This window comes from Haliaeetus albicilla, chromosome 10 (assembly GCF_947461875.1).
Source record: "Haliaeetus albicilla chromosome 10, bHalAlb1.1, whole genome shotgun sequence".
NCBI lineage: Eukaryota > Metazoa > Chordata > Aves > Accipitriformes > Accipitridae > Haliaeetus > Haliaeetus albicilla.
In genome coordinates this window covers 24,706,963-24,724,992 of record NC_091492.1, presented here as the reverse complement: position 1 = coordinate 24,724,992, position 18,030 = coordinate 24,706,963, and the positions used below count along the sequence as shown (strand labels likewise).

Below are 18,030 nucleotides of genomic sequence, written 5' to 3'. Positions count from 1 at the left end.
TTTACCTGTGAGTGGTCGTAACCAGACAGGCTCTCTCTTCCTGGGACCACTTCCAGCTCTGTCTGTTGTGGTGGCTGCTGCTGCCTAAAATAGAAAGTCTCTGTAACAGGAGAACACTGGCTGCTAAAAATGACTGCCAAGGGAAGAGATACTCTGTGGTTACACCAGTGATTCACTAGCCCAGAGGAGTTCATTGCTGCAGAGAGGAAAGTTTGGGTAGGAAGGCTATTTGACAGGAGGGCAGAACCAGCAAGAGAGGCATGGTAAAAGGAGCTGAGCACCTCCTGACCTTGAGGGCAGCTGTGCCGTGCCCATCTCCAGGGGAAGGTTGACACTCTGCCCCAGCTGGGGCCTCTGCATTGAGTTTGACAGGGCAGGCCGAGACTCCTGGCTCGAGTTCCTTTAAAGCAAAGAAAGAAAGAAAAAAATAAATTTAAAAAATACCAAATGAAAGCAAACAGTTGGCTACTGTGTGTAGGAAAGTGCACCTGTCTTGGACAAGAGTGGAAGCTTTGCTTTTGCAAAACCTGTTCAAGTGAAGGATCCCTCCACTCAGTCTCCGTGGTCTCTGAAAGGGGAGGGTGTCATGTAATATAATGCTAACGGCTATGAGCCAAAGGGCTCTGCCCCCTCCCACTCAGTCACTGAGCAGGGGAGCAATTACTAACTTGAACCAGGAGCATGGCCAGATCCGCAACATCCTTAAAGCACAAGAAAAGGTTGTAGGAACCTAAAAACCCCCAAGGTTTTTCCATTCAGCTCTATGTCAGACACTCCAGAGCTGGAGCCTGCAGAGACCACCAGCAGTTTTAGCTTTTAAGCCCAAGACGTTGGTGGAGTTCTTTATGCTCTTCTGTTAACTGTCAGAAGTCAGTTAATGTTTAACTCCCACAAGAAAGGAATAAAAATCCAGCGTTTTCTTGACAGTTCTTTCGCAAGCTGCTGCTTCAACAGTACCTGATCTCAAAAGATGAGAATACAGATAACCTAGCAAAGATGCACATATAAAAATGCACCTCAACCACAGACACAGATTGCTGCTTATCTGGTCTGAATTTATGCAGTGCTTTTAGAAGGCATAATATGGATGTGAGAATGGATGCATGTGGAATGAATGAGTTCAAAGAGATATCTCTAACACTGGGACAGGAATTAAGGCCTGTATCAGATCTGCATCAGATTTCAACCTTGCACTCAGACCACAGCTTTTAAAGCCAGAGGGACTTGTCACTGCTCAACTCTTAATACTTTCTCATCAGAAAGCATCAGTTTGTCAGCTGCAGGAAGGGAAGAAATGCTACCTGCACTCTAGGAGTTTGTCCCTTTGCAAAAAAAATTCCTGGCTTCACTTGCCCACAAGCAATCTAGCCTTCTGTTTGCCTGGCTGGAGAGACTCCATTTGCTGCACCCACCAAGCCTACAGTTATGAATCACATGCAGGCACTTTTTGTTTTTATTTCAGTTGCTGCTCTTATGCAAGGGGCCTAGAGCTCACTCATGGGAAGAGAGAGCAGCTCTGATCACTCCCAACGGGGATGTACCAACCCACTAAAATAGTCAAGAGAGGGAAAAGAAGACAACAACAATGAAAGCAGTCTTCCCACTGGAGCTTGTTTCTGAGTCCAAGGACAAACTACAACAGTGAAGAAAAATAAGCATTTACTTCCTACCATCAGGTGCAGACAGTCCTGCTCACATGAAAAGCCACTCTCTGGACCAGCTGCCCCCCCGACTGTCACAGGAGTCCAAGAGCTACATTCAAAGGCAGACTTCACTAATATTAACTCTGAATGCAAGCACACAGACAGGAGACTTGCTCCAGTAATCAGAGTTAAAAAAGGCACTACTGGAGCTGAACATTGGCAGCTTGCTAAGCCATACAACCGAGACAGCCAAAGGAATTAAATTTCTTGCACTTTATAGTCCTGTAGTGCCTGCCACGGTCCAGGAAAAGAGCGCTCATGGGACTTAGCAATTTCTCCAGGGCCTATGCAAATTGATGGGACGCTTGGTGATGGGGAGAGGCCAAAGCTCCCCAGTTCTGTGCTGCTGGTTTTTCTGGGACAAGATCCCAGCAGGTTCGTGTGCTATCACTGGTGGTTGGCAAGTCATTTCCATGTACATACTTGACGTTGGTGTTGGTACAGATGATGTACTCAATTTCATCCGAGTAGGGGTTCTGGAAGGTAAAGGAGCTGGTTCTCATCCAGAGCCATTCCCGGTTTTTGGATCGGAATCGGAACATGACTGACAGAACCTGGCCTTTTAACTTCACCACCTAAAAAAACGTAATGCCATCAGTAGTACCTGATAAAGGAAGGCGTTGAAGAGCAACCTGCTTCTGAGCATAAGCCACCCCCTGCTAAAACCTCATGATGGCCCTTTGCCTCGCAGCCTACAAGACCATATCTTGGTCTTCCCCAATCAAATGACACTGCTACTATTCCCTTATGCTATCTTGATTCCTGAATGATATGGAAGGAGAATCTAATATCCCCTTTTTGACTTTCACTTTTCTTATCTCTTTGCACTGGTGAGATGTATGAAAAAGCCTCCAGTAAATGAAGCACATGCTGTTGCTTCTGATTCCAACTATTTGGACAAATGGATATGAGCAGCTACTTTTTGGAGTCATGAAAGCACAGGGGCAGTCTTACCTGCCCTGCCACAAGTCCAACGCCCTCAGAAATAAGAGTAACGACAACAGGGCAAGCAAACCACATCCATTTCGAGTTCTGCAGCACTGGGCTGGGCCCTAGAGATGAACCAGTGTTTCAGCCACAGAAGCATGGCATTCAAGTAGGCACTTTGGAGCCACGTCTCTGGCCCTAAAAGCAGATTGGACTAGCAGCCAGAGGATGAATTCAAGAGTTAGACATCAGATGCTTCTGTTTTGTTTTGCACATTTACAGTTATGTGACTATATCTGTAACTGTTTGCCATTGGGCAAAGGAGAAATATCTAAGGTTTATTTTCCTCTTGGTTTTCCAATTAGTTTCATTGCTTTGCAAGCACCAAGACAGATTCCAATCTGAATACCACACCACATGCGAAGTAGTAGCTAAAGTGTTTTACCTGCTGAAAGCTGTCCCGCAACAGCTGTTGGTCTTCCGGGTGGCAGAAATCCACAATGTCTTTCCCCAGAAGTTCCTAATTTTAAAGGAATTGGGAGAGAGATCAAGTCAGTTCATCTGGCAGGCAGACTCCCTCTTTCAGGTCTGCCTCATTAATTACTCCACTTTGGACAGGTAGTTACTGCTCCCCCTCCACCAAATCTCTGTTACACAAACCAAGTACAGGAACTGGCATGCTGTATTTTAAAGAGAAGCACAACAGCAGTTGACTAACGTTTGATCTCTAACTCAAATGGAGGCAAAACCAATCTTAATTGACATTAGACATAATCCAGAGCCACCCATCCCTCCAACGATCAAAGTACTTAGAAAAGCACATGAAAAAGCAACTGGTGGAGAAGAAACACATGTTTAGGCCCTGGGCATCTTTTTATCAGATCTGTTAGACAAGCAGAGCCATGATGTACAAGAGAGGGAGGAGGGAAAAGTAAGTTTCAACAGCAGTTCTTTCTTAGAAAGCTCCTACCATTTTCTCACCTGAGGCTGGTAGCCAACTGTGGCCACACAGCGGTGATCTATGAAGGTGAAAATGCCTTCAGTGTTGTGTCGGGAGATAAACTCTGTCGGCTGACAAACATTGTTCATGTCTGTGCAGTTGGGTGAGCTAGTGACCTGCAAGGCAAGACAGTACACTTATCAAATCTTGCAAGAGCTGCTTTCTCCTGACCAGCCAGCCCTGCAGTTGGATTTGTGGCAGTCAGGGAACATCTTCAGACAGAACAGTTTAACTCTGTGGACTTTTCGGACAAGGCAATGTTGAACCATTGAAAGATGCTACCCACCTGGAGCCTGCCAATAGCCACGAGGCAAAACTTGCTGCCCTGGCCAGCATCGGGGTCATCATCAGGCAGTGAAACACCTGAGAGGCGAGTGCCAAAAAATTCCAGCAAGGTCAATACAAGAAAAATTGCTAATTTCAGAGGAAAAAGACATGCAGTTCTGACTTCAGTACATCTCCCCGCCCTGTTTTGTAATTCAATACCCTTTCCCATGAAGGAATTTGGCAAATGAAGTTGCCTCCCCCTCCCTTTTTTCACCAGAAGGGTTAAAGATCTCTGTAACTTTCAGCACAAGCTAGCATATCAGACAATGTAATATTATTTTCATCCTCCACAGTATCTCTACTGTCCAGAGACACAGATCTCTGATCTAGCAACTGCAAAAATTAGTTCAATCTTAAAATAAGAAAAAGTGATAGATACATTTGGAAAGCATTCATTGCCACATTCAGTTCATAGAACACCTTTAGACCATATGCTCTTAAAAACAGTCACAACTGAACACTTCGGCTAAGACATTACCTGCAGGGGGCCAGGCTTTTATGTAACCCGTGCAGTGCACCACAACGTAGTGAGGTTCGCCATCTTTTGCAGCACCTAAGCCATTCCTTGGGAGAGAGAAACAGTCTGATTGTGCTATATATTAAACTGGGGTAAGGTGAGGCAAGGTTTCTACTTGAAACTTGAAAAAGCTTCCACAGAACATCTTCAGGGTAAAAAAAGAACAAAGACTTAACATAAATGCAAGAGGCTCAAGAACAGAATAGGTTGGAATTTATCTCAACTTGAAATTAAAAAGGGACAAGATACACCAGAGCTCAACACCAGCAGTGTAAAGAACATGCAGTGTTAAAGTGACTTCAAATCCAATCTTGGAATAAAGAAAGGTTAATCTTCCCCAGGATTATCTTCCTCAGATAGTGATACTTTGGTTCCTCTACCAGCAGATCTAAACTCTTCTATGATCTGTACTAGTCTACCCTACACTCACTCACTAGTGTGTCCCCACCATTCTCATGACAGAGCTGTAGCTCCTTTTGCTCCTAGCAATGCAGCATGCTTGCCCATAACTCTTGTATAATTTACCTGCAGCGATTCCTCATAAAGCTGAGACGATTTACAGAGACTGGATCCACTGAGCTGTTGCCACACCTGTACCAGAATTAGAAATACGAGGGGAAAGGCTTTTATCTTTCTTGATCAACATCAAAACAATCTGACAATCTTGAATAAGCGGAAGCAGTCTGTAAATGGGGATGAACCTTTGAACCTCCATCACACAAGTGAAAAGCCCTCATTCTACAAACTTCAAGGGAGGTGACACATGGGGTCAAAAATTGTTACTTGAAACTGGATCTTCTACGACAACAGTCTTGAGAGCTATCCAAGCATAGGGGAAAGAAAAATCTCAAGAACTTGACTGTTAGCACTGTGTGGAAAGCTCAGCCATGTTATATCATATCTACATCAGAACGAGCAAAAAAAAAAAGCTGAAATAAAAGCATGAAGGGGCCAGGGAGCAAGTTCAGCTTCAGGCCCAAATGAGATTTCCCCAAGGAATCTCTTCATTACCTCATTCGGCAGATGAAGGATCTTCGTGAACCCATACACATCCTCATGGACTGCTGGCCTTCCTTCTTCACAGTTCCTGTCTTCAAATCTAGGATGCGACCTAAAGAAAGAAGAAAAAACAAGATGCCGCTGCCATGTGAGTCCTTTCACCAACACAGGCACCAGGTAACATATTAGAAAACTAGCAAGACACAAGTGTCACCAATGGTACCTTTAGATGCATTCTCAGGGGGGGCTGCAGGATCCTTGTTAGAAAGGCACCAGGGTTTGGTTCCTTCTACAAAGGGAAGGTTTTAATCCAAGTCCTCTGCAGGCTTTCATACTGCCCGCCCCCACCAGGCCCTTTGCAGGCTGCTTTACCTGTCAGTGCGTTCTCCGATGTGGAGAGCTGCTCCCTCAGCTTGCCCACGTCATCCGGGTGCACCTGGTCATACAGGGTGCTGCCAAACCATTCGGACTGGGGTTGGTTCAGGACAGGAGTCACAGAATCGGAGACATAGACCACCCTCCCGGTCTCACAGGACACTATGAACAGAAAGCCGTCGGCTGCCTCTAGGATCAGATGTTTGAGTTCCTGCATTCACAGACAGACAGACATCCTCTCAACTCCAGAGCCAAGCAGGTGACACCCTCTAAACCCACCCTAGGCACCTATCTCCCTCCATCCCCAATTTAATTCCAGGCCCACCCACCCCCCCTCCATGACTGCAGTATTTCCCACAAAGCAGCATCAAGCCAAGACCTGGTCAGTGAGAAAGGAGGGTTTGTAGGTGCCATCAGTGGAGGTATTGCCTGTGCCACGCAGGGACTTCATGTGAGAGACAGCCATGCGCAAGATGGTGAGCTTGTCTGGTTTGCGGGCCAGGGCACTGCAGGTGGGCACCATATCTGACAGCTCTGTGATGTAGGCAGTCATCTTATTCCTTCGCCTACGTTCAATCTCGCTGTGATTTTCCCTGCAAAAGGCCAGGGAGGAGAGGAGGAAGATGAAGTTACCAACAGGCCAGAAGCCTCAGCTGTTTCCCCATGTCAACACTTCCACAAGGCCAGAGTGCAAAACACAGAGATGCATCAGGGTCATCAGGAGTTAGAAGGACTACAAGCACCTCACATGCTGGGCGTGCACAAAGGAACACAGGAACAAGTGCAAGGAGGACAGCCTACAGTTGGACCTTCTTTGCTGTGGACAAGAGCCTCGCTTTAAATCACATCCATTCCCTGGTATCTGGTGCAGGCAACAAGCTAGGCTAAGCTATTTTAGCAGAGAAAGAAGCTTCCCCATCAATTCCACAACACTGTGGCAAGCCAAAGGATTTCTTCCTTTACCATGGCCTCTGCTCTCAGAGTGGGGTTCACCTCACTTTACTGAGGAAATTTGCCTTTAAAGAGCACTGGTGCAGACAGATTATGAAGACTCATTGCATCCACTGTTTGTCTGAGGATGCATTAAATCCCCTCCACCATCACCTTGCAGACAGCCATGTGTCTCCAATAATGATACAAGAAGGCCAGGGCCACAGCTAAGGCTTGGGCACCTAAGTTACAACAGATGAGTCTCACCTTGCAGTGCCTTTATGAAGGTACTTCTCAGTTACATTGAGAGCCTTTTACAGTATCATGGCAGGAGGGAAAGCTTTAGAGGAGATATACACCCAATTTCTGTAGAGATGAAGGCCAATGCGGACGGACCATCTACGAGGCACACACCTGGGTGGTGCGTGCAGACCTCTACAGAGGCACCACAACGAATGCTGCCCACTTACAGTCCTTAAAGAGGTTCTTCACACACCTTTTGCAAGCCTGCTCGCAGGGCACAGCCCCCATGAACCTCCAGATCAGAACATAAATTGTTTAGACTTGGTTCTTTTTATCCAGCATGTAGTTTAACTGGGTTACTAAGGTGGGTTTTTCAAAACAGAACTTAAAAGCCAGGTTTCCTATATAGAAGAATGGATCAGATGCAAGGAAGCACACGGTGGGAAATGAAATGAGATTAAAGTGTTGGAAGGAACATAGACAGGCAAGTGAATTAAAGAGGATAAATACAAAAATGGAGCATCTATCACTACCAGGTGTGTGCAATCATTCAATGACCTTCCTCCTTGCTGCAAGAAACTGATATTCAGAAAATGAAGTGCGTCAATTATCACACTCACCTTTAATTCAGTTTCTCCAAACTCACATACTCAAGTGTGAAAATGAAGCTTCTTCACTACAAAAGCTACTGGGAAACCATCAGATATTTTACGTGCTCCACTGCCAAATATTCTTTACTACAGGCTCTTGCATGACAGCAACAACTGACTACTGGGAACAGAGGAAAGGGTCACTACTTCATTGGAGGAGAAATCCCTGAAAAGCACAGCCGGTTGCTGTATTCACAGGCCCCACCTCTAGGGTTTCCTTATCTCCTCAAATATTTAAGCTATGCAATACCACAGTTAGGAAAGGTCATGTCTGGGGGTTATTTTTTGTTTTAAAACCAGCCAGCAGGCAATAAACTGACCAGGCTTGTGACATTCTCAGCACCCAAGACAGTCTTTTTAGTTCTGTGTGTTGCTTAAGACAAGTCTAGGGTGGAACAGTCCAAAGAAGTTACAGGGTAAGTTTGCAAGAAACCAGGCTAAGTTTGGCCACAAAACAAGCCATTCTTCATGAATTACCAATCCTCAGCTCTGCAGCAGTAACAAGCTGTGGGTGGCAAGCAACAGAAACCTTGAAGGTGATTTAAGCAGTTTTTATTTTGCAGCTGAAAACAGGGAACAGTGTATTTAGAGTTGGTGGTTTTCTGCTGGAGAAATACAGTCCTGACAACACACCATTTCAACCAGCTGCAGCTGTGTGCACACCTTCTGGGGGTGCATTTCTGTACTGATGGTAGAGCATTCAAGATGACTGCTTCGGTCATTTCAGCCACAGTCCCTCATTTATCACAAAAAGGAACTTGGGGAGAAAAAAATTCCTGTTTTCAGTAAGGCTAAACTGCTGTAAGGCGCAGGACACCATCTTTCCTGGAAGGTTTTATGGGGTAGAAAAAAAAACTAAACTAGTGCAATTTTTAATGTCTGGTTTGATAATACAACAGCATTCCTGCAACAAAACCTTACCAAGGTGAGAACAGGCCATTTGGCACCTTGATCCAGCACAAGAAAAATTGTATTTAGCACAGGTTAGCAAAGCTACAATACTCGGTGAAAGCAATGGCCCAACCACGCTCTACCCTGTGGTCTTTGGCAAAGAAATCCTTTTGTGTTTTCCCCAAAGACATTCTCACAAGGGGACTAAATGCCTTTCCCCTCCTAATTCCAATTACACAGCAATTTCCAGAAGTCTGTTCAGTTTCAAGTCCTCTACTGCAGCAGATGAGGGAAGGAGAGGGGGGGAGGAGGGGGAAAAAAAAAAAAAAAAAAGAGAGAGAAGGAATGCCTAGAGAAACATTAAGGAAAGGAAATACTCTGCTTGTCCATGCTTGAAATCTCCATTCTCCTACCTGGCAAGTCTCTCCTTATCCGCTGAACTCTGTTCATCATCAGACCTAAAAATAAAATCAGCGATCTAAGCTAAAATGGAAAAAGTTTAAAGAAATGAAAAATGGGAAGATGTACTAGGAAACCCAGCCTACAGACACGTCTGTTTTGCAGAGTAGCAATTCCATAAAACAAAGCAGTCATTAGTTTGCAACATTACACATTAATTGGGTGCCTGCTATCTACATTATTCCAAAGTTTTAAGACGCTTACCAAGACTGTAAAATAGCCAAGGGGTAGCTCTGTTTTACATATAACCGAGGCACAGATTATTCTGTGCAAGATTAGAAGGTTAATAGCAGAACTGGGAATTAGGGTCCCATTCATATTGAACTACTCTCCCTTTAAAGAGAAAAAAAAAAATCAATAGCCTCTTTGATAGTATTAAGAAACCAGAAACGCAGATTAAAAAAAAAAAAACAAATCCACAAACAGTGTAAAATTCACAGCTAACACCACACATTTTTGTAACGCTGCTACATAAACACCATTCAGGACAACACAGTCAAGATGGCTACACAACAAATTGCACACAGAGATGTTACGCGCATCATCTACAAAACCGCACACAGACATCCCCACCAACCTGCATGCACTTTCAGTTTTCAGAGAAGAGGAACCTGCAAACCTTGTTTTACAGAGGCTGATGATAAGTTTTCCTCCTTGAGGTTTGGCTGCCTTGGAAAACAAATAATCCCCCCAAAGCTACCGCCAGGAAAGGAGAAGGTACCACCTGTGTTCAGTAAGGCAGGCATGCAATCTCTCAAAGGCTGAGCATCTAAAATGTAACTGTGGATTTATGGAGTACAGGAGGTGTTTTTAGCATTGGTCAGCTGTAGTACCCTTCCACTTCAAACAGGTTTTAGTACAGTACTTAAATAAAGTAATCACGTTCACTTTCATGCTCTGTTTTGCCTCACATCATCTGAGGAGGGAAGAACGTACTAGAAAATGAGGGCTGCCAGAGCTGCAAGGAACAGGATATGAGCGGTCCCAGAAAACAGATCTGACAGCTATGGGCAGGTCAAGCGGCACAGATGCAGGGGGGAGCTGTGCCACACTTTTCTTATAGCTGCATTCAGGGTGTCAGCACACTAACAACACTGATGACTTTGTCACTGCTCTTCACCTCCTGCCACTGTCCTTGTTACCTAAGCCAGTAATGGAAGTGATAATCTCTATGTTAAAGGGCACAGGTACTGCTGATGTCCCATCAGAGACAGAGGCTCTGGGCTTTGGCAATTCAGACCTGACATTCAGTTGTTTTGTTTCTTTGTTTATTCCCTCCTCGCCTACAACATGTGCATTAACTGGGATGATCAAAGGCCACACCACAACAGAGGTCACAGGGAGCCAAGACCCTACTCCAGCTATGGCACTTCACAGTTAGGTAGAATTTTTAACTTTAAGGGCCATGAAGCTGTTCAGCACTGCAATGCTTGCCTACAGCATGTGCTTTTTTAGTATTTTGTATTATCTTAGCACTTAAATGTATGATTAGGGTCTGCTATACCTTCAGTTCCCAGAGCTTACGACTTGCATTAGGGAAAAAAGTCATTCAATGTGGGCTGGCAAACATTTCTAATTTGCTTGACTTCAGAACAAGTCAAACCAGTTAAAAAGCTGGAGAACCCCAGCTTAGAAGTCCTTGCTAGCCCTTTCACAGATAACAGCATGACAGTGACCTGAAATTTCGGTTTTGCAATTTTTTTTCCTGTCTGCATTGAGGCACCGACAGAGGTTTATAGCTCTGGCTGAAACATTACCGAATAGACATTTTGCAAAGCATTTCTAGACTACTAGTTTCAGTACATGCCCTCAGTGAGATCACAGGGAAAGGCCCCTGCACCCAACATCATCCCTGGCTCACCCTGCAACGTGATCTGCCCTGCTGACCCTCAGGCTCCTTGACACAACATGCTGGGCAGTCCTTTCCCCAATGTCCTCAATCACTTGAATTTTAACTCCCATTTCAGGAATTTCTGAAGCCAGACCCCTCCTTAAGACAAGCTGCTAAACATAGTGTCTTGGCCATTATTCTCTATTTGCTCATTTTATCTCTTAGCAAGACATGGCATGATGTGCCTTCACGCTGAGGGGACACCCTGGAATTTACAGCACTCTGATATACACAAAAACCCCTCACTTTGGCAAAAACATTACACATCAACACAAAATAAACCCATGAAATATTTTAATTGAGTTCCATAGTCTTCAGAAAGCTGTAAAAATACCATTAAGTCAGTCCCAGTACTAGATGGTACAGAGCTACTTTCAGACACCAACAAGTAAACAATCCAAGTCAAAACATTGCCTATAATGTTACTGTACACTGATCTCTAGGAAATCCCCCATTTACAGAGAAAGCTTCTGCCTAACTCCCCCACAAAACACATAAACCACATTTGCCAGGAAACCCTGTTCAAGTAAAACTTGAACTAAACAAGAAACTTGTATCTCTGCAAGTTTCCTGAGCAGCAGAAAAGAATGACAGACCAAGGCAACAGCTGAAAGAAATGTTGAAAAAGAGGAATTTTGTCATTGTGTCATTTTGTCACACTCACAATGAACTGGTCCAAAAAAACACCAAGGAAAATGTCTGATCCTTTGGTGCACCTTCCTTCAAAGAGAGAAAAATCTAACCACTAGTTAGAAGGGTGCTGCAGGATCTCTCTTACATTAAGGTGGTTTGTCACCAAAAGCTTCAAAAAACTGCATCACAGCAGATTCTTACCTGGCAAATCTCTCTTTATCATTTGGCATCGGGTCATCATCACACCTAGGAGAAGGGGGAGGGGACAAAGAGTTCTTAAAGTGTTTACACTTATTCTTTCCCAAAGACATTGAGAGAAGAACAAGGTTTAATAAATCACACAAAAAAGGCCTGATGTTAAAAAGGCAAACTGCTGCATGTAGGCAATCCAGAACCATACTCTTCATTTATCTAGCTAAAAGACTAGTTTAATTATTTTTATCACCTTGATGATGTTTTCCACATCACATTCATAAAGGACAGTGGCATCACACTCAGTAATTTAAGCACAATCACACACAAATAGGTTAAACTGCACTTTGAAGATACAGTTAGCCCAAATCAAGGCCCTCATCCAAAGGATCTCGGTAGGTAAATCCTACATTCATCAGGACCATTATCATCGCCATTATCAAAGCCATTCTGCAGTCATCTTTAAAAGACTGTAACATATGGACTTCCAGTATCATTAGAGTTGTCCAATCCTAAACCATGTAGTGAGACTACAAATAAATAACATGAGATCTTCCAACTCTTCTGCGTTCCATATGGATAATGAGAGGAGATACTCGCAGCCTCGCCAACTCCTCGGGAGTAAGGATGTCTCTGTAATTGAAGCATCCTTACAACAGATGAGAATTAAGTAACATGTGTCTGAGGCACTAACAAAAGCTCAGCATCTCACTGTTGTGCCGATAAGCTATTTGGCAGAAGATTTTTCTCTAAAATCAACAAGGGCTTGGCCAGCAGCAGTGCTTCTCTAGTGCTGCGCTGGAACAACCAGCGGATTGCTGGAAGCATTCATGGAAACTCTTTAATCTTTTGAGATGCTGGTATCAAACACAGCAACATCATCATGGACTTCTGTAACAGCGCTTCAACCCAGGGCTTGCAAGGCTCACTTCTTCAGCTGACCTCATCTCGCTATGGAGCCTACCAGGGAGACTTGAGATGGAGACTGCATCCAAAGGAGTAATGGGATCCCCTCACAGCCACAGTCCCTTCTCTGGATTCACAGACCCCATGTGCACAGCAGCTTTGCTTTGGCATCAGCTGCAAAGATGGAGGTATACTGCTGACTAGGAGAAAGGGAAGAGTTTAAGGAAGCGGAGCACTGCCTCCTTCGGACTCCCCCCGCTTCCCTCTGCACTGCTGGAGAGGAAAAGCCACATGAGCAGCAAGCTCCTGCTCTGGGGGGAATGCACAGACACACCTAGACCACACAACAGAAACTTCTGGGTGCAATGTTCTCCCTCACCTGAGGAATTTACTGTTCCCTTCTCCATCATCATCAAAATCAAGTCTGAAAAACAGAAGCAAGAAGATAATTATTAACCAAGTGCTTTCCCCTTTAGAGGTTGCTTTTCCATCTGTCCCTACAGGGATGCAGACGATTCTTGAAAGGAAGATTTAAGTAATCCCAGGGGCTAACGTGAAACAATCCACAAAGTTTAGAAGGGGGCTTCCTTTACATGTCTATCAGAAACAGAGCAAGGAAACAGTTCAGAAGAGAGAAAGCCCACTTGGAGCACCCACTGCATCACAAACTCCTGTTACAAAAGCGCTGGATCTCCTAGCAGCGATCTGAAGCCCAACAGGCTGCCACAACTGCTCCTCACTGCTCAAGGGACCAATCAGCCTACAAATGGAGCACTCCCAACAAAAAAGCTTGGATCAGTTGTGTTTAAAACACAGAGGAGGACAAAATACTTCAAGAGTTAAAGTTCAGTGTGGTGACCTGCGTAGTTACCATCCTTAGTTCAACAGCAGACAACGTCACTGTTTGCTCTAACAGGGTCAAAAAAACATTTCTAACAAGCGTATGTGGGAGGACAGAGGAAAGACTTTTCACCACACTTCCCTTCAGGATGGAAAACTGGTGTGTAGATGCAGCACAGCAGCATGCGTGTTTGTAAATGAAGTGCAAGGAACAAGTAGCAGACAGCGTGGGAGGAGCTGCAGGGGAGTGGGCGCATCAGCAAATGGAGGTGAAGGAAAGTCTGAGTGACTGGGGGGAGGGGCAGGGAGAGATTTTAATTAGCTTCAAAATTAAGAGGAAATTTCTTGTGCCAGGAATTTAAGAGCAGCCACTCAATATTCTTTTAATCTGCAAAGGCATTTTTAGCAAACAAAAAGCCTACCACAAGCCCATTGCGGCTTCCCCTGCCGCCCCTCCCAGAGAGGGCACAGTTGCAAAGGTTTGAGTAAGGCCCCAACATTCACATTCTCTGTTCTTCAACCTCTCTTGCAGCAACTGGCCTGTCTCGCTGCTTCAGTGACTCCTGTTTCACTCTTAATCCTTGGTGAGCAACCCTATTCTCCTGCAAGGTGCAGCTCAACTTTCTAATCCCCTGTTTTTATATGTAATACAGAACCTGGCTTTAACGCGTATGATTGGCATAAAGCATACCACTACAAAATAAAAAGACTGGATACAGCACACCTGAAGGAACCAGAAAACTTCTTTGCTTAGAAGTAGACAAGTTTCCTCATCACAAGGCTGACAACTCTTGAAAGAGAGCAATGCTTCCTCAAAAATACACTTCACACACACACCTCCCCCTCAAAAAGTAAAAACCACACAGGTACAGAGCACACACTCACCCAGGACGCCTCTTGTTGGCTCTCTGAACGATGCCTCCTCCAGCTTGTGCACCCGGTCCAGGGTTCCCAGAGCTGACAGCTGCACCCAGTGAGGAAACATCTGATGCCATTTCTAAACAGGACAGCGGAAAAAAGAAAATAAACCAGTATTACGTCAAATTCCCCTCCAGTTCAGAGGGTGGAGTGTTCTCTGCATATAGCTTCCATTAAAAGTGATTGCATTTCAGCATCTGATGTAGATAGACTCTGTGCAATGCGTGTTTCTAGTCCTTTCATCTACTGTCTCTCCAGAGCCTGCACTAAGGGTCCATTTCAAGCTTTGAGCACATGCTGTTTTCATAAACTCAAAAGCTTAGATCGCTAAACTAAAAGATGTGGTCTCCTTTTTAGACAGAGGAGGAGTCTGATGTGATTGTGGGTAGGGGCTGAACCCAGTCTCATATGCTAGCAGCATGAGTATGCAGAAGGGGAGGAGAAGAGTTGCAAGTTTGCCTAACATTAACGCCGCCTCTTCAAGAGGGTTTATTTTCCAATCTAAGAGAGAAAGAATTAACCCAGATGCTTGTAAGGCACCTTGAAAACCATGATCTTTCAGACAGTCATTTCTATTCTTTGGCAGTACCAACCTGCGGGCACCACAGGCATGATTACCAATCTGTCTATGCTCCTCCACAACTGGCCACACACCAGAGCAGAACATCATCATTTTGGGGAAGAACTGATACTACCTCCACTAAGCATAACGTCAGTCTTGCTTGGAGCTAAAAACCTTGGGTTTTACATGTAGAAAAGTTGCAAAAGCAGTAGGAAACCTAATCAATGCTTTCTAAGAGATGAAACAGGCAGGTAATGCACTCAAGAAGCATGGAATCGGTGAGCCTTCAGAGACCGTGCCACACAATATTGCAGTACTGCTTCTACGAAAGGTTCCACACAGATAAAACATTTGAGAAAATAAAAAGTCTACTTCGAGATGTGAAAATAAGCCCTTTATGGTGTATGGGAAGGAAAGAAGCGTCTAAGTGGAGAACTTGAATGCGCTGCCCTCACAAGTCAGATGGCAGGCTCAAGCCTGTTATGCATTATTGGTTTTTCCACAATGAAAGCAAAGAGCCTCAGCTCTCCATGCAGCCACATACACACTAAACCACTTCCCCGGCTGTGTGGGCAGGCTGGGCTCCCAACCCCTGCCCATGTTCAAGCAGCATGAATGCCCCATTCTCCTCCCCACACGCTTCACCAGCAGCCCCCAGCTCCTACCAACACGAGCAGGGATTTCCTTGCAAGGTGAGACACTACATTTGAAAGCAGTGTTTGATAGCAGACACTGAGCCTTACTACTTCGATCCTCAAGTAGGGCTTTTGCCTAATCCCAGTTGTTGAGCGCACATAACCAGCTCTGTAGCTGTTCAAAGCTTGCTCAGCATGACTTAAACTGAAACCATGTCATAACATTGCCATGAGAGCTGCATTCAACGTTCTTCTACGTTAACATAGTCTGATCTGCACCAGAACCAGAGTTTTTAAACAAGTTAAGGCATTTTTTCATGTTTCTGAAATAAAATGAGTACAGAGATGATTTAATGGTTGTGGTTTTTTTAAGCTTGCTGCTAACCAACTCCTAGGCTGTAACCAAAACAGTCGCTCCAGCCAGAGAACCTCCATCACAATCTTTGCAAACTGAGTTGTGCAGAGTGCCTTGAAGGTAGACAAACTGCTTCTGCTTTATGGAAGAGGAGGGGACCAAAAAAAACCCAACCCAACACACACAAAAAAAGCCTATTGTTGGGGTTCCAAACCACAGCAAAGTGGTACGCTGACACCAAGAGCTGCATATGCATGAAATGCTGCCAGAATTGGTGGGACAAAGAAAAGAATCAAAGTCAGGTTTAACAAATACAGCAACAAATCAGGGCTTAAGCTGTGAGGCTGTCAAATCTTAGCTTAGCCGAGACCATGAGGATATTGCTCCACAAGTAAAGGTGAGCGATACTATAGCAAGCTTCTGTGCAACAGTGTCCATTTTTACTTCTGCCTCATCAAACATAAACCAGCCTTTTGTATTCCCAACGGAAAAGGACACCCCTCCCCCCTATTTTCAACATCATAGATACATCTGGGTTTAACAAGTATTTTTACAGTTCCTGAAGTCAGATTTCAATCCAACAGCAGTTTAATCTAAGCAGTACTTCCAGACTTGGACGGTGGTTTGCTTGCAGCTAAAAGCAGAGCTGTGCAACAGCCCAACCACCTCTGCGGTGTGGCTGGACCACAGCAGCTGGCTTGCAGTAACAGCTCCAGCTCTCAGAAAACATGCTCTGAAACTTCTGGTGTTTCTTCAGAAAAAAAAAAAAAAAAAATCTTTTACCACAGTAACATTGCTAGCCTCTATTACCACCCAATTTGTTTTCCTCCAAGCAGCAGGCATTGCTGAAGAAGTTTCTTCCTTGCCAGTCCATATTATTTCCCAGGGGTGACTAAAATATGGAATAAGCATCCAGCTCAATGCTTCGTAGTTGAAGGGGCCAACAACAACAGTCCCAAACAACAGCATGAGCGAACACACCCAATTTCAACACTAACTACAACAACAAAACACAAGGGCTTTGCTAAAGTTTAAAAAAAAATTTGAGAACAAAGAAGCAGGTATAGAAACAAAGATTTTTAAAAGACAGAAGATTATTTGAGGTTGCTGGTTTTCAACATGTGAATACATAAGGTCTCTGCCAGGAAGTCAGTCCTTATGTAATAAAGTCAAGTCAGATGATGTGATGCACTTAAATGGAGGTTGGCCTTCCTCACACTCCATCCTCCATGCTGGGACCACAGACCCATCCCATCCTCTCCACTCAATTTCAGGTCGCTTGGACACCTCTGTGCTCCTTCCCTTATTTCTAAGCAAAGCCCCAAGGTGCAGAAAGGGCTGATATCAAAGGTCTTTGTTTAGTGGAATGAGGCCTCAAGTGCAAGTAAACCAGGTCAGAAGGTTTATTCCTTTTCTCCAGGAGCCTGTGGCTTTTCAACACATGTATTTAAACGCCATGGTCTGAACAGAAAAAGTTTCTGGGGCATGGCAGATAATCATTTTATTAAGGAGAGAGGAATTTCCGCCTTCTGGCAGGGGAAGGAAGTGATACTGTGCTGTTCCTCTGCAAATCAACTTTTAAATAGGGTTGAGGGAGAAGGAGGGCGCCTTTGTTTGTTTTTGAAGCCCTCATCTGAGCCTTTGCTATTTCTAAGGAGCCTACTGCATGGACTAGCATCTCACAGCAGCATCACACGATGAAACTGCTTTACCTCATGCTTCGGCTTCCTACTTGGAAACATTTCCCTCTCATGGTACAATATGCCCTTTCACAAGTGGAAGAACATAAAATATCTTGAGATTTGGTAAGGTAAATCGGTAATATTTTGCTCTGCATACTGAGGGAGAGCATCAAAATGGTTATATACTCTTTCACACGACCCATTGGCCTCTCTACCACATCCTCACCCCAAAAATAGGGAGAGCATGGGGCAGGCGGATGGGGTGGGAAGAGGTCTAGCCTTTTCACCCTTCAGAATTTCTAGGGCACTCACACAAATGCAAAGCTTCCTTTCAAACCCCCCATTTTTCCCCAATCCAATCACAAGCTGTACAGCAGTATTATACTGAGGTCAGC

At 44.6% G+C, this 18,030-nt stretch overlaps 1 protein-coding gene across 12 annotated transcripts in view; it reads right to left on the bottom strand.

The window, feature by feature from the left end:
• The window catches only part of ARNT (aryl hydrocarbon receptor nuclear translocator), a 28,732-nt gene that overhangs the window by 6,152 nt on the left and 4,550 nt on the right, over window positions 1-18,030 (bottom strand). For 4 of the 12 annotated variants that reach the window (XM_069794195.1, XM_069794197.1, XM_069794196.1 and 1 more), the window contains exons 2-17: window positions 14,369-14,480; window positions 13,023-13,067; window positions 11,747-11,791; window positions 8,976-9,020; window positions 6,228-6,441; window positions 5,846-6,059; window positions 5,697-5,762; window positions 5,486-5,585; window positions 5,000-5,065; window positions 4,436-4,521; window positions 3,917-3,993; window positions 3,612-3,746; window positions 3,076-3,150; window positions 2,127-2,278; window positions 290-400; window positions 6-84 (exon numbers count right to left, since the gene is read on the bottom strand). In XM_069794195.1, coding sequence (XP_069650296.1) covers window positions 6-84; window positions 290-400; window positions 2,127-2,278; window positions 3,076-3,150; window positions 3,612-3,746; window positions 3,917-3,993; window positions 4,436-4,521; window positions 5,000-5,065; window positions 5,486-5,585; window positions 5,697-5,762; window positions 5,846-6,059; window positions 6,228-6,441; window positions 8,976-9,020; window positions 11,747-11,791; window positions 13,023-13,067; window positions 14,369-14,480 — 1,622 coding nt within the window. The remainder of the gene's footprint in view (window positions 1-5; window positions 85-289; window positions 401-2,126; window positions 2,279-3,075; window positions 3,151-3,611; window positions 3,747-3,916; window positions 3,994-4,435; window positions 4,522-4,999; window positions 5,066-5,485; window positions 5,586-5,696; window positions 5,763-5,845; window positions 6,060-6,227; window positions 6,442-8,975; window positions 9,021-11,746; window positions 11,792-13,022; window positions 13,068-14,368; window positions 14,481-18,030) is intronic. The other 8 variants (XM_069794200.1, XM_069794201.1, XM_069794202.1 and 5 more) reach the window with 6 other exon arrangements.